Below are 20710 nucleotides of genomic sequence, written 5' to 3'. Positions count from 1 at the left end.
GAATTTAAAAGAAGCATAAGTAATTAAACTTTCAAATGCACTAGAATTCTGAGACACCCTGTCTGTCTTAAACATCAACAAGAAGAGTGAGGAAGAAATCACCTTGCTTTATCTTTGAACTTTTGACCCACATTTTATGCCTTTCCAGCTCTCCCTGATGTGACCAGGGCCTTCCCTCACCTACTTTTCCGCCCCAGCCTGTCGCTGAACCAGCCGCCTCCGCCCCTCTGTGGGCACCTGGCTGCTGCAGGGCAGCCCTTTATCTCTGCAGGTGGGTGTGCGCTGCACAGTGAGGGCACTGCTGCTGTTGCCTGGCAACAGATGCTTGCAATGCCAGCAATTCCTCCCAGAGCTCTATGCTCCACCTACAGGTGTGCTCCCCCTTCTCCAGGTGAGCCAGTTAGGATTTTGAATTCTGATCCCATGGTTGGAAACACAAATTAGGATCAGTTTCCCAGATCAGACAAGGAAAAGGCCAGGTGACAGGTTTTTCTTTTAAAGGTGTGTTGTGCCCTTACCTGATAAATGTAGGACTAAGTAAAGACTGACTTTGCATTTCTTTTAAGAAACACTGCATCACTATGTAAGGACATTGCTTTTATATTTCAGAGTGTTTAGCCCTGTACTGTGGAACACACCATAGGTCATACAGTGCAGATCTGTTCTATTAGATCTGTTCATCTAACCACATGAAATTCAACATATAAAAAGTTATCTTTAACCTTAATTCCTAAATCTTGACAGGTGGAAATATTTTGCTGTATTTTTAGGGTAAATATCAGGCTGCCTTAAAAATGTGGCTTCTGGGTTCTAATTTAATTCTCCCTTTATAAGTTTTAATGGTATTTGTTTTGTCCCCTCTTCACAATTTACAGAAATCTTGGCATTTCAAAAAAAAACCTGACAAATCTTTATAAACATTCCACTATACTGTGCTATTTTTATATACCTTCTCTCACCTTCTGGCTGCTCTATTAGCCACCCTACAGGCCAGGATGATATTGCCACGTGTGAATATTTGTGTTAACACAGGTGTGAGGCCTGAAGATAGTGCTAAATAGTCTCCTTTCACAAAATTAGAACCTTTGACCTATCTCAGAATGTAGCATAGCACTATATGTTTGCTTCAGCCTATGTCAAAAAGAGTGATTTAATACTTTTTTAAAGAGTACTTTTGTTTTCAATGTGGCACTAAACTGCACAAGTATTTTATAAATTTAAAATTTGGCCATGAAATTATTTTTTTATTTAAGTTATTTTATTGTTGTTCAATTACAGTTGTCCATCTTTTCTCCCCACCCCTCCAAACCCACCTCTCTCCAAACCACCTCCCTCCCTTGCTTCGACCCTCCCCCTTGGTTTTGTCCATGTGTCCTTTATAGTAGTTCCTGAAAACCCTTCTCCCCACTGTCCCCTCCTGTGTCCCCTCTAGCTATTGTTAGATTGTTCTTAATTTCAATGATTCTGGCCATGAAATTCTTTTACTGAGAGCCCATGTTGCAAGCAAGAATTATTTTTGGCGTTCATGAATTCATTAATCTATTCAGCAAAGATTCAAGGGGCAACTGCCCCTGGTCAGGCACTAAACTAGGCACAGGTATAGCAGGTGCAAAGGACAGGCTCAACATGGCCCTCATGGAGTCTGCAGTCTAGTGGAGTTTTGAAAGAACAGTAAACAGAACAATTCTAATGTAGAGTGTTAGTGAGATAATGGAATCTGGAGAAGGGGCACCTAATCCTGATTGTGGAGGCAGTGATGAGGTTAGAAGAATAACTAGGAGTTAGCCAACTGAAGAAGGGGCCAAGGTTTTCCAGAGAGGGGAGCAGCACCAGCACATATAGCCAAGTGATGAACTAAGATGTTTAGGAAGTACAAGTAGAAGAACAGATGGGGAAGGGGAAAGAAGTGAGAGCTGAAGCCCCAGAGTTTACACTGACCCAGTCTTGAAGGGCCATGGCCAGGGGCTTGTAGGTAGTGGTGAGTGACATGGTCAGATTTGTATTGCCACTGTGGCAACTTTGTGCAGGGTGCACTGGAGTAAGTGAGCAGAAGGCCACTGCTGAAACCCGAGTTAGATTAGTGGTCTAAGATGATGGCAGTGGCAGATGGGGTGGAAAGGACAGTACAGATATTCAGGACACAGATCAACAAGATTCTGTTTGGGTTGGCAAGCAGGAGGAGTCAGGAATGACTTCCATGTTCCGGTTGGACAAGGGGGCCCTTATTCCCAGAGAGGAGTAGGCTGGAGATCTGGAGTGGACATTGGGGATTAGCTCAGGCTTTGGCAGGGACAGTTGGAGATCCCTGTGAGGTACAGAGGTAGCAGTGTACTGGGAGATAGCAGTGGACTGGAGAGTCAGCTGGGCTGGAGATCTGATATCAAGGTAGCCAGATCTGTAGTCAGAGTATGCAAGATAAAGTCATCCTCACCAGGAGCGTGCCTAAATAAGGGGAGAAAAGCTGTTCTGGGTCGAAGGCACCTCCACCCAATGGAGGAGTGGAGGATCTACCAGCCAGAGGGCAAGCAGGAAATCAAAAAGACTATCTAGTCAAAGCCAAAGGACAAAAGCATCTCAAAGAGAGTCAGAGCCAACTCCACTGAGAAGTCAAAGAAGGCAAAGACCAAAGTTTAGCCACTGGGAGACACTGATGACCCTGGTGAGAATGGTTCCAGTGTGGGGAGGTGGGCTGGCAGAGGCTGTGATATGAACAGGTGGTAAGGAAGGACAAGTGGGAGTCACATTCTCTTTGTAACTCTTGTCTGTAGTAGATAGGAGGAAAGCTGGTGGAACTTACTAGGGACTTGCCACTGAAGGAGGGCTGTTGGTTTTAAATGAGACAGTATTGAATGTATTTCTACACTTCTAGGAAACAAGCCAATAGAAAAGAGGTTGAAGAAAGGGGGGATATCAGAGGAGAAGGGACACATTGACAGGGTGAAGACTGCCATGACCCCGGGCTCAGAGACAGCATTGCAGGAGCCCCCACAAGGTGGGAGTTTGCTCTCTGTGCCGGAAAAGGCCAAGCCATCTAGAAAGTGAGGGAAATGTTGTGGATTCAGAGAAAAGTGGGGCACCTGAAGACAGAGCTTAGGAAAGACATGTAAAAGAATCCTTGTGCAGTGCCTGGGCCCACAGAGCCTAGAGAGCATCAACTTGTGACAATAACTCACAGGGAAGTGAGATCCACAGCACAGTGCTGGCCCAGGACAGCTGCCCAGTCACCTCTTTTGCCCTCCTTCCTTCAAGTACAGCAACCCAAGTGCAAAGAGGCTGGCTGCCCCTCTGGGCTGGCTGTAGTAGCAATGGAGGGACCTACCTCCCTCTCAGTCACAATACCTTAGAACACATGCCTGTCCCCTGCCCTCATTTGTTCCTGGCTGTAATGCCAATTTAGAGGCCAGAGTGTCCTGGAGAAAAGGAGCAAGCACATCTGTTCAGAGAACTGCAAAGGAAAACGGGGGCTGGAGGTAAAGACAAGAGCCTAAGGGAGGCGGCCGTGTGGGTGTGCTAGAATAGTCTGGAAAATGAAGGGAACAAAGGCGGTGTGACTGGTGAGCTTCTTACAGAGCCTCCTCCCTGATAGAATATGTATGATCCTGCGTGAGGCCTCCCCTGCCTGAGAGCAGGGAGGCATCCCAAGGATTGGCAGGGAGCTTTCGCCCAGACCCACTCTCCTGGGGTTGGGGTATGAGACAGTCGTCAGGCAGTGTTCGGGACACCACGTGGGTGAGCTTCTCAAGGGCCAGCACTTTTAGTGCTAGCGCCACTCCGTCTACCCGGAACCAGCGTACGGCCACTGCCCCCTATCTCCAGCTGGCCGGCTCCCCCTTCTCAGCAGCGTGGAAGCCCCAGCGGAATTCAGACCCGGAAGGAGGGCAGGTCTCGCACAGGAGGCAGAGAGGGGAGCAGAGGCTAGCGTGTACTTACACGCTATAGTCACCCTGTGGGAACTCAGCAACGCAGTCCGTTGCTCCCGCCGCTCTCGGCCACCACTCTTCAGGGTCCCGCACCGGGCAGAGTACACAGCCTCCTCCGGGTCCCCGCTGGGCGCTGTGCACCTGGGGGCGGGGCTGAGCCAGGCTGAGCTCGGAGGGGGAGCCCTGGGCAACAGGAGTGCCCAGCGCCAAGCGGCTGGCTCCAGCAGAGCCTGGCGCTCTCTGCCCCTTTCACCATTCACTGTATGCCATTTATCCAGCAAATAATTCTGAACAGATACCTTTAAAAAGCTTTTGACTTCGTGCGTCTTCCCTGCATCCTTTTTAGTTACGAATTTGCGGTGGGCAGGGGGAGGGAGAAGAACGCGTTCTGATTGGAAAACACGGAGAGACCAGACCATCTCTTTCAGCAGCAAGGAAAAGAAGCCATCGCAGGATCCACACATTATCTACAACTCTCTTTTGCTTTTTGTGCAAATTCCTAACTGTGCCTGACGTCCAACCAAGCAGGCAGGCATGGGCTGTTTGGGCAACAGCAAGACAACAGAAGACCAGGGCGTCGATGAAAAAGAAAGACGCGAGGCCAACAAAAAGATCGAGAAGCAGTTGCAGAAAGAGCGCCTGGCTTACAAAGCGACTCACCGCCTGCTGCTACTGGGTAAGGAGGGAGAGCGCTCACAGCGGCTCCTGGCCAGAGCAGAGCGCACAGCCAGGGACTCTGGCCAGCGACTCTGGCCAGCTCCTCCAGCCCAGAGCTGCCGTGTACTTGATTGAGAATGCGTGTGTTGGGGTAGGATAATTGCTCAATGTGTGTTGGCATGAAAGATGGCAAAGGCAAAGGGCCACAAATCACAGCATTCTTTTTGTTTGTTTGTAGGGGCTGGTGAGTCTGGGAAAAGCACTATCGTCAAACAAATGAGGATCCTGCACGTCAATGGATTTAATCCCGAGTAAGGAGTGGTCAATTTCGATTTTGCTTCTGAACTGCGTGCAAACTTTGTAACTTCTTTCTCAACCTCCCCAAAAGTGCTTTCTCTAGGCAGTCAATTTAATCAATGAATGCACCTGTAAGGGAGAAGAATGTAAGAGTGTATTATTGAATTTGGTATATTATATTGGGTTGACCAAAAAGTTCGTGTGGGTTTTTTTCCATAAAATACCTCTAGTAGTGCTTCGTTAGTTATCTCTAACTTCATTCTAAACAATTTTGTTAAATTGTATTGTGACAGCTGTCATATCCATGTGCATTTAAAAAACATCAAATTGGTGAATTTTTGAGTAGCCTTTTTAATATTGGCAACATTTTGGCATATTATGCTTTATTATTTCAAGAAAGGTAAAAGCACAACTGAAAAACAGCAACAAAAAAGATGTATGCAGTGTATAGAAAAGGTGCTGTGACTGATGGAAGTTGTCAAAAGTGGTTTTGAGTTTTCTGTGCTAGTGATTTCTCACCGGACGATGCTCCACAGTTGGGTAGCCCAGTTGAAGTTGATAATGATCAAATTGAGACACGAAAACAATCAACGGTTATACCATGCTGGAGGTAGCTGACATACTCAAAATATCCAAGTCAATAAAATTCTTGATGAAAATGAAAAAATGTGTCTCTTATTTTTATGTGCTTTATGGACAAAACCATATGGATTTTTTTGGCCAACCCAATACATAGGTAAATCCTTTTTATGACAATGTCTAGATCAAAAAGTAAAGTAACTTGTTTAACAAAATAGGATTTATTAGGCATTCGTGAGGTATTGATCTGTATTTTTGGTATTGCTCTGAACACAACCAATATGTCAATATTTACTTTTCTCTGTATCTTTTGTCTGCATCTATTTTAATTCATATCTGTCAATACATGGATAGATTAAAACCAAATATATTTATAAGTATAGTTGTATAGGTTTTATATGCAATATTCATGACAAGTTTGCCACATTTTGTGTAACTTTTGTGGTTGTTTAAAGCTATTCAAATTGGTTTAGAGTACAAATTAGAAAAGAGGGCTGTTTTCCTTTCCCACATAAAAACTTTGCAAATAAAAACTATTGTCCTGGGGGCTGATGTTGACCTCTAGGAAAGCCAGTTTAGCCAGGTGCCACAGCTGGAAATTTAAAATCCCACTCAATTCATTCAAATCAGTGCTAACAATAAATTAATAGCACTTCTCTTTTAATTATTTAATTTAATAATGTTCTCTTTTAACAGGGAAAAGAAGCAAAAAATTCTGGACATTCGGAAAAATGTTAAAGATGCTATTGTGGTAAGGATTTTTATTTAAATGCTTCTTTACTAAAAAAGTTAAGCACTATTCTCTCTGAAACTATGTAGACAGAAATGTATTAGATTACCACACATGGAGCCTAAGTGGTATATTTATCCACATATATATTTTTCTTTATTCCATTTCAGACAATTGTTTCAGCGATGAGTACTATAATACCTCCAGTTCCACTGGCCAACCCAGAAAACCAATTTCGATCAGATTATATCAAGAGTATAGCCCCTATCACTGACTTTGAATATTCCCAGGTATGTAAATCCTTATTGAAATAATTTAGGTGGTGCAGGATGGAACCATTTTTAATGAGGTGGCTTACTGAGAATCAATGTTAGTATTAATTTATTATTAACTATCTTCAAAATCTAACTCTGCTTAAGAGAAATGCTTTCTTTTGTATCAAAATATTAACAATAGGATTAGAAAAAATGCTTTTGTGAATGTATTGGTGAAATTGATATTCAGGAAGACAGAATACCTTTAAGAAATATCTCTAGTACTTTTTCCTATATGTATTTCTGAATTAACAATTAAGTAATTTCCAAGATAATAAATGAGTAAAGATTCCATGAGTAGAGAGAAGTACTCTCTGATATTTGATTGCCTCTGAAGGAAAAAATAGGAAGAACAGAATTCAGTTTACTTTTAAGGTATGTATCCTTCAGATCAAATGAGAAGAGAATACATGCTCTAAATAATAACATGGATTACTTCTGAACATTTACTATCTGGTAGGAAAATGTAGTTCATTTTACATCTGCAGGATTTAGGCCTGCTTTCCTAATCACTTGGAGGACAATATTGCTTATGTAATAGGATATGAATATTAATTTTCTCTTATTTGTGAATAAACATTTCTCTAAAATACTGTTATTTGGCAATTAGATTAAGCATGTTTCAAAGCAAAATATATTTGTTAAGTTCCTCAGGAAATCATTTTTGTTACAGTTGTGCCAAAAAAGTGTATAGGTATGCTGTGTGTATGTACCCATCAGTAACAGTACTTCAAACTTTTCACTGCCTGGAATGGTGGTCTTGAGACATTTTTCATCCTCAAAATCCTCTCCTCCAAGGGAAACCGATGCAGAATTTGTGTGTGCAATAGGCTCTGCCCTGTTTTCACCAAAGTGTGGGCCAGTGTGTGCCTGCTCAGCCCTCCCCCTTCTCTTGAACACAACATGGTTATCCTATAGGCTTTTATCAAGATGGCAAATAATTACTTTTCTCTTTTTTTCAAGCTCATATTTGCATCCTGTAATGTATTTACAGCACATCATTATTTACAGCTTTTATTTATTGCTTACGATAGGCATTGCAATGTAACTAGTGAGATTTCTACAATTTCTAAAAAGGACTTGGGGGAGCAAAATGGCTAGAAAAAGAGATAAGGCATCTGTCACAGCAGTGCCATTTTTTTTTTTTACTAAACTTTGTCTATAATTGATTAGATGGCTTAGAGGGGGTTAAACAGTGATCACCTCCCCCAACCAGCTTCATGCCAAGCTGAGCCTTCCATGAATGGTAGAGTTGAGAGCAGAAGTGGACATAGAGAAGTGCAGAAGGGGGATGGCCTTTGCCAGGATCTACAAATGACTCAGTGGGGCTGAGAGCAGGTTGGAGACCAACAGCTGAAACAATGGAGGGAAAAGCAAACAGGTTACAAAGGCCCCAGAGTGCTTGCCAAGAGATTCTAGTTCCTTCCCAAGGCTGTGGGGAACCATTTGTCAAGCCTAGTCAGGGACACACAAAATGCAAGTTGTCTTTGGCTGCTTTTGTGTATCTACCCTTGGAATGGTGCTTTGGGAGTTTGTCTGTCATTGAGCAAAGGACATTTACTCCATCAGAAACCTTCTAAGCCTCACCTTGCTTATGTCAAAATGCTAAGAAAGAATGGAACCACCATAGAATTAGTATTATACTTTGTTTGCACATCTGATATACTAATAAAAGGAATTGCTATCAAGGAGTTGTGTGGAGTATTTGAATAAAATACTTCAGTGAGATCTAGAGCTTCAGTGAAGATACTTTTTAAATTTTTATTTTTTCTTTGAAGTATTATCATAAGGTGTATTCCTAATAATTAATTTTTTATTTTGAAACTATTTTAAACTTACCCCCAAAACATAAACATAGTACAAAGAACTCCCATATACCCTTCACCTAGACTTATCAATAGATACCATTTGGCCATACTAGCACACATTTTTTATGAACCATTTGAGAGTTGATTGCAGAAATCCTGCTCTTTTACTTCTAAATACTTCAGTATGTATTTCTTATGACAAAGGACACCCACTTACATCACCACAGCACAGTTATTGGAATTTAGAAGAGTTGACATTAATACAGTGCTATTTTGTAATCTACAAATATTATTCAAGTTTTAACAATTGTCCCAATAATAAATTATATAGTGAAACTATGTAATAGTAATAACAATAACTCTGGTCAGTAATCCAATCCAGAAACAAGGACTGCATTTAATTTCTATTTCTCCTTGATTCTAGAACAGTACCTCAGCCTTCCTTTTTATTTTCCCATGACATTAACCAGACATTTATGTTATGGAATGCCCTTTCTATGGTTCCTCGAGAAACTATAGACTTGGTTGGTGACTAGACTTGGTTAGTGCTTTGGTATCAAAAACACAGAAGTGATCTGTGCCCTTCCCAAGAATTGGGGACGTTAATTCTGATCACTTAATGAGGTGCTGTCTGCCATGGGTCTCTTCCATAGAGGTACCTTTCTTTTCCCCTTTGTAATACTTAAGTATGCTTAGGAATGCCCTTTGAGACTATAAAAATATCCTGTTGTTATCAAAATGTTTATACTTTAGTTTTAACACACTACTACATTTTATCTACAATAAATATTTAAGGGGTAATGCTTTTGTCAGTTCTTCTGACTATTTCTAAATGTCATAATGAAAATGAAATAGAATGTGGATCACGATGCTGCTTTTCACATAATAAAAACACATCATTAGAGGATCAGCCAAAGCAGCACCATCTTGTCTATACCAACGTGCCAAGAGAACTGGGCTTCAGCCACAAATTTCCCTTACATGTTTCTTCATGTAGAAAATGCACTTGCACCCTGGCTTGTGTGGCTCAGTGGATTGAGCACCAGCCTGCAGACCAAAAGGTTGCCAGTTCAATTCTCGGTTAGGGCATATGCTTGGGTTGCATATCAAGTCCCCAGTTGGGGGCATGCAAGAGGTAACCACACATTGATGTTTTTTTTACACATTAATGTTTCTCTCCTGTTTCTTCCTCTTTCCCCCTTAAAATAAATAAATAAAATCTTTTTAAAAAAGAAAATATATTTGAATGGTCACAAAGTAAAGCAACACTTTTAAAATTTCTTGAATGTCAGTGAAACTTCAGATCCTTTGAAAATGTGTTGTCAAGCTTCATCTTGAATTTGGATGTATTGGAAGTTTGTTGCCTGGTTTAGCAAAGCAGAAGTTCACATGTAAAGATACTTGCTGTTTTCAGAAGGGTATGACATTAAAAATACCTCAGTATTAGAGCATTTTGTCCTCATTGGTAGTTTTACATAACTCTGAGAGAAAATGTGTTGGACTTTTCAGGGCTCTCTGGGGAAATGATGAAAGGAGCAGTAGGCTACTCATATGTCAAATCAAGATTTGAATGAGTTGACACATGTGGTTTGTAAGAAAGGTACACTGATGTTTTTAGAGGCAAAATAATGAGTTTTGCATGAGGATGTCATCCATGAATGTATGGAGTTTTTCCTTCACCTCTCAAAATAGTCCCATACAATTTTTATTCTGTTCTTTATTATGGCCTATAGTTTGAATTAAATCAACTTTATGGATAACAGTCTCACTACACAAAGCAATTTTATTTTTAAAATTGGATTTGTACTTGTTTAAATAAGAAGTATTTGTTTATGGTACAAAATCCAAAAGACATAAAAGAGTGAAAAGTCCCTCTGACTCCTCCTGCCCCAGGCACTTCAGTCTCGTCCCCAGAGAGAGCCAGTGTGGCATAACATACTTTTATCTTACAGTGAATAATCATTTATAAAATTTAATTGCAGTTAATATTATTAGTATGGAGAAAATTTCTAGCCTGAATTGCCAAGTAAATATTTTTCAAGTACAATTTAATGTTAAAGTAAATTGTGTGGAAATCATTTTGGTACCTAGACAAAATGCCAAGTGCTTGATTATGAAAATACAGAAAGATTGCATTGGCATTCAGTAAATGCTGAAGTTTTAAAATATAGAAGCCAACAGCTTCATGACTCTGAGGGAAATAACAAATTATGTAATTAACACAAACAGGACCCTTGGAAGGCATTTGACCTTTAGGTTCTACGTAGCTAATAATCTGTTAGAGCATTTGGTAGCTCTTTGATACTATTTCTCTAACCATTTAGATGTGTGCCACATGTCATCTTTCTCACATGAGTTTCCTGTTCATTCTATGCTCATCCTGCATTTTTCCCTCTTGGTCTTAGGACATTCTGCCAGCCCCACATTGTTTTTCTTTCACAGAAATAGTTTAAAATTTCTGCCCAAGAAAAGACAAAAACCCTGGCTTCCTTCCCAAGTGACATGCTTACCTACATCTGTACATTGTATACCGTTACTCTTTCCCATCAGTTCCTGCTCTCACCACTTTGAAAACCTGTCTGCTGGCCCTGACCTGGTGGCTCAGTTCTTCGGAGAGTTGTCCTATACACCAAAAGGTTGAGGGTTCAGTCCCCAGTCAGGGCACATATGGGAGGCAACCAATTGATATATTTCTCTCACATCGATGTTTCTCTCTCTCTCTTTCTCAAATCAATAAACATATCCTTGGGTACGGATTTAAAAAAAGAAACCTGCCTATTGTTTTTTTAACATCCTCTATGTAAAAAACTAAGATTCTCGAGAACACAGTGTGCATTTTGTATATTTGTCCTTAAGGTCCATCTTGAGTAAGTATTCAGAGTTGAGTGAGTTTAAGTTCCTCCAACTAACAAGGCTGAACTGACTTACAAAGCTGATTATGTGTCACAATTTCAAATGTTTAACTTTTATGCCCATTCTTTTATTTAAAGCTCGCATAATGGTTAGGCACGTTGAGTTTTGCCACTTATTTGCGGTAGAAACCATATCCTCCTTGCTTGGCACATGCAGTCATGTGCTGCACAACATTGTTTGGTCAACAGTGGATGGCTCATATGATAGTGGTGCCATAGATTATGATGGAGCTGAAAAATTCCTATCACCTAGTGAGTGAGGTCATAGCCATTATAACATTGTAGCACAACACATTAGTCACATAATGCTGGTTTGTGGTGATGCTGGTATAAATAAGCCTACTGTACTACCAATCATATAAAAGTATAACACATACAGTTATGTACAGTACCTAATACTGGATAATTATAATAAGTTACTATGTTACTATTTTATGTGCTTACTATACTACACCTTTTATTATCTTAGAGTGTACTTTTTCTACTTATTAAGAAAGTTTACTGTAAAACAGTGTGCCATGTTAGCCAGCAGCAGACTTACACAACTCATGTTACTGCATCCCTTAATTGCATCATTTCTCTTGTGCTTGATTTAATCTCATGTTGTTATGTTTATCATGGCACCTAAGCATACAGAATCCACTACTAATGTTGCCAGTAAGAGGCTATGGTGAGCAATTGAGCTGGAAATGAAATTAACAGTGATCAAGGACTACAAATGTGGAAAATCAGTGATGGTTGTTGCTCACCAGTCAGGCACGTCCCATTCCACCATAGCTTTGATCTTGAAGAACGAGGCCAAAGTGATGGAAGCTGTTAAAAGATCTGCTTCATTGGAGACAATGAGACTAACAAAATTTGAGAAAGGCCCATGTCAGACATGGAGAAACTTCTAATGACCTAGATTGAAGATCAGACACAGACCCATGTCCCTCTCAGCACCATGACCATCACAGCCAAAGCAAAAAGGTTGTGATGTTGAAAAGGCTGGACCCAGCTACAAAGTTGAACTTACTGCTAGTTCTAGGTGGCTTAAATAATGCAAGAATCACTATTCATTACATAATGTGAAAGTGAGTGGTTAGTCTACGAGTGCTGGTGTGAAGGCAACTGAAGAATTTTTGGAACCTCTAATAAGCTGATTGTGAAAGAAAATTACTTGCAAGAGCAAATATTTATATGAATAAAAACTCCCAGTTCTAAAAGGACTTTCTTCCATAAGGAGACCAAGTCAATGCTAGGTGTTAAGGCTTTCAAGGACAAGATAAGAGTCTTGCTTGAGGGCAGTGTTGCAAGTTAGAAATTGAAACCCTTTGTGATCTGTCACAGTGAAAACCCCAGGGCCTTCAAACACATCAGTAAACACACATTGTCAGTGTACCACAAGAGGAATAAGAAGTCATGTATGACCCAGCTCCTCTTCCAAGATGCCTTCCTGCATTGGCCTGCCAGAAAAAGGAAGAAGTACTGTTTGGAGAATAGCATACCTTTCAAGATTTTGCTTATTGTTGATAATTCTCCAGGACAATTCTCCTTTTATTGAAGATTTTTTCCCCAATGTCAACATGGTGTTTCTCCCTTCAAATGCCACCTCTTTGTTCAAACCAACGGACCAAGAAGTTAGAGCAGCTTTTAAAGCCTAGTAACTGAGGAGGACCTTTGTCCAGTCTATTGCTGCAACTGAGGGAGACACTGATGCAGTTATGGAAGGATTACAACATCTGTACATCAAGAACCTTGCTTGGGCTTGATGTGATATCACCAAGGAGTGCATGAATGACATTTGAAAGAAGACAGTCAAGAAGTTCATCCACAACTTCACGGGATTTGCCAGGAATAAAGAAGTTGTAAAAATAAGTGCTGTGGCTGAAATGGTAAACAATTTGAACCTGGATAAGGGTGACATGGAAGAGCTCCTGGAGATGGTTCCTGAGAAACTGACTAATGAGAAGTTGTCAGACCTAAACAGAAACACATAGCTGAAGAAGAGGCAAGAGAAAGGAAACCACAGGAGAAAAAGAAGAAGAACCACACACCCACCCCAGGAAAATTCACAGTGAAGGAGCTAGCAGAAGCTTTTGCAGACTTTAACAAGCTCCTTAAAAAGTTTGAAAGGTTTTCATTAATGAAGAGGAATGTTCATGGTACAATTATCTGCTTGTAAACAAGTCTATGATCAAAAAATAAACCAAGCAAACTTCCATGGATGTATTTCAGAAAAGAGTCACACCTCCTCAAGAAGAGCCTTGGACAGGTCCTTCCGGGGGGATTCCAGAAGAAAATATTGTTATCCTAGGAGATGACAGCTCCATGCACATTATTGCCCCTGAAGACCTCCCAGTGGGACAAGAAGTGGAAGTGGAAGACAGTGGTATTGATAATTCTGACCTGTATAGGGCTGGGCTAATGTGTGTGTACCTTACTTTTTAACAAAAAAGTTTTAAAAGCTTTTTAAAAATTAATAGAGTAAAGCTTATAAAATAGGCTATAAAGAAATAGCTGCACAATGTGTTTGTTTTAAGCTATTACAAAAGAGTCAGAAAGTTAAAAAATTTAAATGTTTATGAAGTTACCATAAACTAAGTTCAATGTATTGAAGAAAGAAGAAAATTTATAAATTACTGTAGTCCAAGTGTATAGTGTTAATAAAGTCTAAGTGGCACATGGTAATGCCCCAGGCCTTCACATTCCCTCACCACTCACTCACTGGCTCACCCAGAGCAACTTCCAGTTCTGTACACTCCATGGTAAGTGCCCTGTATGGATATATCATTTCTTATCTTTTATAACATATTTTTACTCTTCCTTTTCTATGTTTAGGAATGTTTAGGCTACAAAGTCTTACCATTGTTACAGTTGCCTATAATATTAGTACAGTGACATACTGTACAGGTTTGTAGCCTAGGAGCAGTAGACTATACCATACAGCCTAGGTGTGCAATAGCTATACTATCTAGATTTGTGTAAGTACACACAACAAAATTGCCTAATGATGTGTTTCTCAGAATGTATCCCCATTGTTAAGCAATGCATGACTATAGTTATGTTCAAGAAATGTGTGCTAAAGTCAAGTATTTGCCATGTGCTGAGCACTGTACTTAGGACTGTGAATTATGCAAAGTCTAAATTGTGAAGTCTAGCCTCAAAAAACTTAAGAGTTAGTGAAGAAACAAGATGTATGTAACATGTTATATGTAATATATAATATGTAAAATTAATGAACAATAAAATATCATGTAATTTACACCCTGAAAGGTGTGGCTCAGTGGATTGGGCCTTTTCCTGCAAACCAAAAGGTTGCTGGTTTGATTTTCTGTTAGGGTACATGCCTCGATTGTGGGCCAGGGCCCTGCTTGGGGACGTGTAACAAACAACCAGTCAAAGTTTTTCTCACATATCGATGTTTCTCCCTCTCTTTTTCTCCCTCTCTTCCCCACTCTCTCTAAAAATAAATAAATAAAATATTTCAAAAATATATATCATGTAATATAATGCTAACTTATATGGGCTAGACTAGAAATTCTGGAAGGACTATAGGGCTCAGACTGAAGGCTTCACAATAACACCTAGTAAGTGGGGCTTCTGGGAGAGTAACATTTTCATCAGCAGAGCACTAAGAACTAAACAAAGAAATTTCAGGGGAAAGGGGGAAGGGTCTACAGGAACAAGTATAAAGGACACATGGACAAAAACTAGGGGGGGTAGGAATGGGAGGGAGGTGGGGATCATTGGGGACCAGTGGGCTGAGATGGGAGTAAAAGACAGAAAACTGTACTTGAACAACAATTAAAATAGAAAGAAAGAAGAAAGAGAGAGGAAGAAAGAAAGAAAAGAAAGAAAAAGGAAGGAAGGGAGGGAGGGAGGGAGGGAGGGAAGGAAGGAAGGAAGGAAGGAAGGAAGGAAGGAAGGAAGGAAGGAAGGAAAAGGAAGGGAATGGAAGGAAAGAAAGGAAAGAAAAGAAAGAGAGAAAGAAACTAAACAAGGGTGGAAAGAACCCAGCTTAGCTAAAGTCAAAGGTGGGTATTGAAAGGAGATTGGGAGATAGAGAGAGATGAGCATAGACTACCAAACCCACTTTTTACTTGTTTTTATTAAAAAATAGACAGTGTAGATTTAGAATATGGCTTCAGGAAGACTAGAAAGGAAAACACACAAATAAGAAGGAAATATTAACAGACCATGGAATTATGCTGGGACTTATCTGGTCAGGAAGCATTTCCTCATCAAAAAATTAAGATCTATTTTCCAGCATAGCAACTTTAGTCCCTTTCAGTTCTGTGGGAGCAGTAAGCTTGACTAGAACTCCAGATGAGTCCTTGGTTTACCAACTCAGTTCCAGGTGTTCAGGAAAATAGAGAATATTATCTTTGAGCTAATAAATGCATTCATAGTTGTGGCAGTTAATTTATTACACATGCACATAATTACTAGTGTTCAAAGAAATGTTAGTAGTGAAAACTATGTTCAGGCTAATTGTATTTTTTTCATTCTATAATGTATGTAAATATAGGAAAAGAAGAAATAAATAAATGTACTAGTTGCTTTATTCATTTCCATTTGAACTTGCTCATTCCAAATTGAGGTAATATGAACCTTAGCAAAGTCTTGTTTATCCTATTTCTCCACATACTCAGTTCAAACACACATATATTCAGATGCTGAATCATGCACAAAATATTATCTAGATTGTGAGCTTATTGCCCAAATGATACACTTAGTACAATGATTATGCTTCAGAATATCTAAAAGGAGTGAAAGATCTTATCATAGCAAAAACTACTATAAGAATCATCTCTGAAAACAAAAAAAAGAGATACTTTCTCTTGATTTTCCTCCCCTTCTACTCCATCCATCAGATATGAGAATGATGTTTAGTTTCAAAAATGAGTTTTAACCACCCATTATTCTTGTTTTCTAGAACCATTTATGTAGTCTCAATCAAATAACTACTTATAGAAAAATAATGATCATTATTTGAGTTTTCATTTTTACACAAAATGAAACTCCTCCTCTCTCTAAAATCTTTATGGAGTTATTGTCAGGTTGTATTTATTTTTATCGTAACAGTGTATTCATCACTCTAAAGAATACTTTTGCAAGATACTAGAAGCTTGTTGATTTGATAAATTATTGGGAGGCTTCCATCCCTCTTTCTCAAGCCTCTGCTCCTTACCCAATCTTGTAAATTTTGACCTTATCTTATGTTCCATTGCTTTACACATTAAATGATGGTATGTAATTTCAAAGTATTCATTTTAAATTTCTTAAAAGTTTTTTAGTAGTTCTTAAACCATTGTATTTCAATTTGTTTTTTTGAATTTCTCTAATCACTGAAGAAACTAAAATGACACCAACTAGTATCTTTAACTGCTTGAAAGAACTAAGTTGATAAAGACTATCATCAGTGTTTCTTATATCTACTATTAAAAAGTTATAATTAATAAGTGGTACATTACATTATCACATGAATTTTTCCAATTTACTAGATATTAATATCTTTCAAATTAAACATTATCAGTTTTATCTGAATAGACATTCAATTCCATTTTTTTAAATGGTTATCTAATACGTGTCAGGAACTATCTTCGGCATTAGAAATACTAAGACAAATCTTTGTACCATAAAGAGCAACACGGTACACAGATTTTAAATAAATAATTTAGGATACATTGAAATGTCACCAGTGCAGCGGAAGGTGGGATTAGCCCATGAGGGAGCAGTTAGTAGTGCTGTTCCAGGGCAGGTGAGGCTTGAACTGGACTTTGGAGAATGAATGAGTTCTGCAGCTAAACCAGGGATGAGGGACAGTGCAGTAAGAGTAGCACCATGTACAAATTGGGAAGCATTCGAGGGGATCCTACTCACAAATCTCCCACATCATGTATAGAATTTAGAAAGTCTAGTCCTGCAGAAATGTAATGGCAAGACACTGTGAGAGTCCTCGCTCTCTCAAAGCTAATTTTTAGGTATCAACTGGAGACTTTTATGCTCACTGTAGTATAAAATTTCATACTATGAATATTATGGTAGAAATAAATAAAAATATCAGTATAGAAAAGAATAATAATATTTAGAAAATGTCTGTCCTTCAATAAAAAGATTGCTCTAAATTGTCCGAGTTGATTTTATTGAAGTAAACTTGAAATTACTTAGTATTTAAGCCAAGTTTCTATTTATGCTTCTCCTGTCATTCTCATTATCAAAAAATCTGGGAGACTAAATCTTACAGGTTTTCTACTTCAAGTGCCTACTCTGTATCCACCAGTTTGCTCCCAGCACTACTGTTCCATTTGATTATGGGCCAAATGCATTGACTTCTTTACCTCATTTCAACTACACCTCCTTACCTACATTCTTATGGTGGATTCTACTCGAATCTTAGCATTCCATTGGGAATGGACTTTAGTTTGTCTAGTCTACAACTTATTATATACATGAGCAAGTTCTCACTGCAAAATTTTAAGAGATTCATTTAGGATTGTTCAGACATGTTGACCTGGAGGTCAAGTCAGGACTAGAACAGAGAATCTCCTACTTCCTCATTTAGTTTTCTTCTTGCTATTTTCATTCATGTATCATTCAGATATGCCTTTATATGGAAGAGCTTTATTATCTATTAGATTGAATCACAAGAAATTACCTATATGTGCTTGTTTTGACCTTATGGATCAAAAGCATGTAATCACATGCTACCTCTTAGTCTTCTGTCCTTTCCATCCCATTTCCAGAAGACTGTCTTTTTAGATGTTACCAAATGCTGAAGTTTTGGAAACTTTATTTAGGGATTTTGCCATCAACACATGTATGCCAGGACCATGCACAGGGCCTTGTTTGTCACAGATGGAGCAGTAAAACCCTCCCTCCCATTTCTCCTTAGAGACAGGCTGTGCAGATCCTGGTATCCTTGCTGAATTCCTGAGACCAACAGGGTCCTGGGAGCAGGGATATGGGATGGCATCTGTATATCTACTGTCAGACACCTGCACTGACACACAGGCTGCCCAATTTAATCCAACACTTCTTTGAGTGACCTCAGAACAAGCCTGGCTTGTGCTTAAAGGGCCAGGCTATGGTGCTTGCAGGAGACTCTGTGTCCTGTAGCTGTCCAACACTTGGAGTTGCATAGGAAGAGTCAAAAATACTCTATTCTGCTGAAGATGTTTTGATCTAGAATAAATTATATAGCTAAGATAAAAATATAAAGAAAAACCAAATTGAGACTTTAAAATGCATGAGAACATATCAAAAATTTTTTTACTCAGTCTTCATCTTTTTTTGGCCAAAAAGTTTGTCTAGTTTCTTCCATAAAATAGAAGACACATTTTTCATTTTTTCTGAAGTACATTTTTATTGTATTTTTCCATTCTATTACCATTTAGTCCCCTTATACCTCATTCCCCACTGCAATCACCACACTGTTGTCCATGTCCATGAGTCCTTTTTCTCTTTTCCTCAATCCCTCCACTCCCTAAACTCTCCTCCCCCCGCTAGCTATCATCCTGCTCTCTTTCTATGAGTCTGTCCCCATTTTCCTGGTTAGCTCAGTTAACTGAGTGAAATCGTATGATATTTGTCTTTCTCTGACTGGTTTATTTCACTTAGCATAATATTCTTCAGGTCCACCCCTACTGTCACAAAGAGTAAAATTTTCTTCTTTTTTACTGCCAAGAAGTATTCCATTGCATAAATGTGCCATATTTGTTTTATCCACTCATCTACTGATGGACACTTGGGCTGCTTCCATATCTTGGCAATTATAAATAACATTACAGTGAACATTGGGGTCTTATGTTCTTTCGAATTAGTATTTTGGATTCTTTCAGATATATTCCCAGAAGTAGGATAGCTGGGTCAAAAGGCAGATCCATTTTTAGTTTTTTGAGGTATCTCCATACTGCTTTCCACAGTGTCTGCACCCATCTGCATTCCCATTAACAGTGCAAAAGGGTTCCCCTTTCTCCTCCTGCTCAGTGATACTTGTTGGTTGTTGGTTTATTGATGATAGCCATTCTGACACGTGTGAGACGCTATCTCATTGTGGTTTTAAATTTGTGTTGCTCTAATGATTAGTGACATTGGGCATCTTTTCATATGTATATTGGCCATCTGTATGTCCTTGGAGAAGTGTCTATTCAGATCTTTTGAGTATTTTTTAATTGGGTTGTTTGTGTTTTTTTGGCATTGAGTTATCTAAGTACTTTATAAATTTTGGATATTAACCCCTTATCACATGTATTGGTGAATATGTTCTCCCATTCTGTGGGTTGTCTTTTTATTTTGTTGATGACTTCCTTTGCTGTTCAAAAGCTTTTTCATTTGATTTCATCCCATTTATTTTTTCTTTTGTTTCCCTTGCCTAGGGAGATATATTTGATAAAATATTGTTATGAGCAATGTCTGAGATTTTTCTCCTATGTTTTCTTCTACAGTTTTTATTGTATTGGGTCTGGCATTTAAGTCATTGATCCATTTTGTATTTACTCTTGTGTGTGGTGTAAAAAGGTGATCTAAGGTGGTGTAAAAAGTTTCATTTTTCTGCATATATCTGTCCAATTTTTGCAACACCATTTATTGAATAAACTATCTTTAGCTCCCTGTATGTGCTTGCTTCCGCTGTCAAATATTAATTGGCTGTGAGGGTGTAGGTTTATTTCTGGGCTCTCTATTCTATTCCATTGATTTATGCCTCTCCTTTGATGCCAGTACCATACTGTTTTGATTGCTATGGCCTTATAGTATAGTTTGATATTAGGTAGTGTGATTCCTCCAACTTTGTTCTTCTTTCTCAGGATTGATGTTGCTATGTCGGGCTTTTTGTAGCTCCATATAAATTTTTGAAATATTCATTCTAATTCTGTGCAATGTATCATAGGAATCTTGATAGGAATTGTATCTAATCTATAGATTACTTTGGGTAGTATGAACATTTTTATGATGTTAATTCTTCCTATCCACGAACACAGTTTTTGCTTCCAATTATTTGTATATTCTTCAATTTCATTCTTCAATGTGTTACAATTTTCTGGGTAGAGGTCTTTTACATCTTTGCTCAGATTTATTCCTAGGGATTTTATTCTTTTTGTAGCTATTGTGAATGGGATTGTTTTTCTTAGTTTCCCTTTCTGTTAGTTCATTATTGACATATAAAAATGCAACTGATTTCTAGATATTAGTTTTGTATCCTACTACTTTGCTGAGTTCATTTAGCAGTCCTAGTACTTTCTTGGTGGAATCTTTGGGTTCTCTATGTACCATTATCTGCCTTTAATGACAGTTTTATTTCTTCCTTTCCAACTTCCATGCCTTTTATCTCTTCTTCTTATGTGATTGCTGTGGCTAGGACTTCCAATACTATGTTGAATAAGAGAGGTGAAAGCACACATCCCTGTCTTATTCCCAGTCTTAAGGGGAATGCTTACAGTTTTTGCCCATTGTGTATGATACTGGCAGTGGGTTTTCCATATATGGCCTTTATTAAGTTTAGGTATGTTGA

General features: G+C 38.9%; 1 protein-coding gene across 2 annotated transcripts in view; it reads left to right on the top strand.

The window, feature by feature from the left end:
• GNAL (G protein subunit alpha L) overlaps positions 1-20710 on the top strand; it is a 160969-nt gene that overhangs the window by 44819 nt on the left and 95440 nt on the right. The window contains exons 1-4 of one of the 2 annotated variants that reach the window (XM_045850379.1): positions 4081-4596; positions 4816-4888; positions 6150-6204; positions 6354-6473. In XM_045850379.1, the coding sequence (XP_045706335.1) occupies positions 4455-4596; positions 4816-4888; positions 6150-6204; positions 6354-6473 (390 nt within the window). In that variant the 5' untranslated portion in view covers positions 4081-4454. Of the gene's footprint in view, positions 1-4080; positions 4597-4815; positions 4889-6149; positions 6205-6353; positions 6474-20710 lie in introns of those variants that run through there. The other variant, XM_045850378.1, reaches the window with a different exon arrangement.

The sequence above is a fragment of the Phyllostomus hastatus genome, unplaced genomic scaffold (assembly GCF_019186645.2).
Source record: "Phyllostomus hastatus isolate PE091 unplaced genomic scaffold, TTU_PhHast_1.1 phas_contig_80, whole genome shotgun sequence".
Lineage (NCBI taxonomy): Eukaryota > Metazoa > Chordata > Mammalia > Chiroptera > Phyllostomidae > Phyllostomus > Phyllostomus hastatus.
Note: the sequence above shows the minus strand (reverse complement) of the source record. Positions and strands in the feature narration are given on the sequence as shown.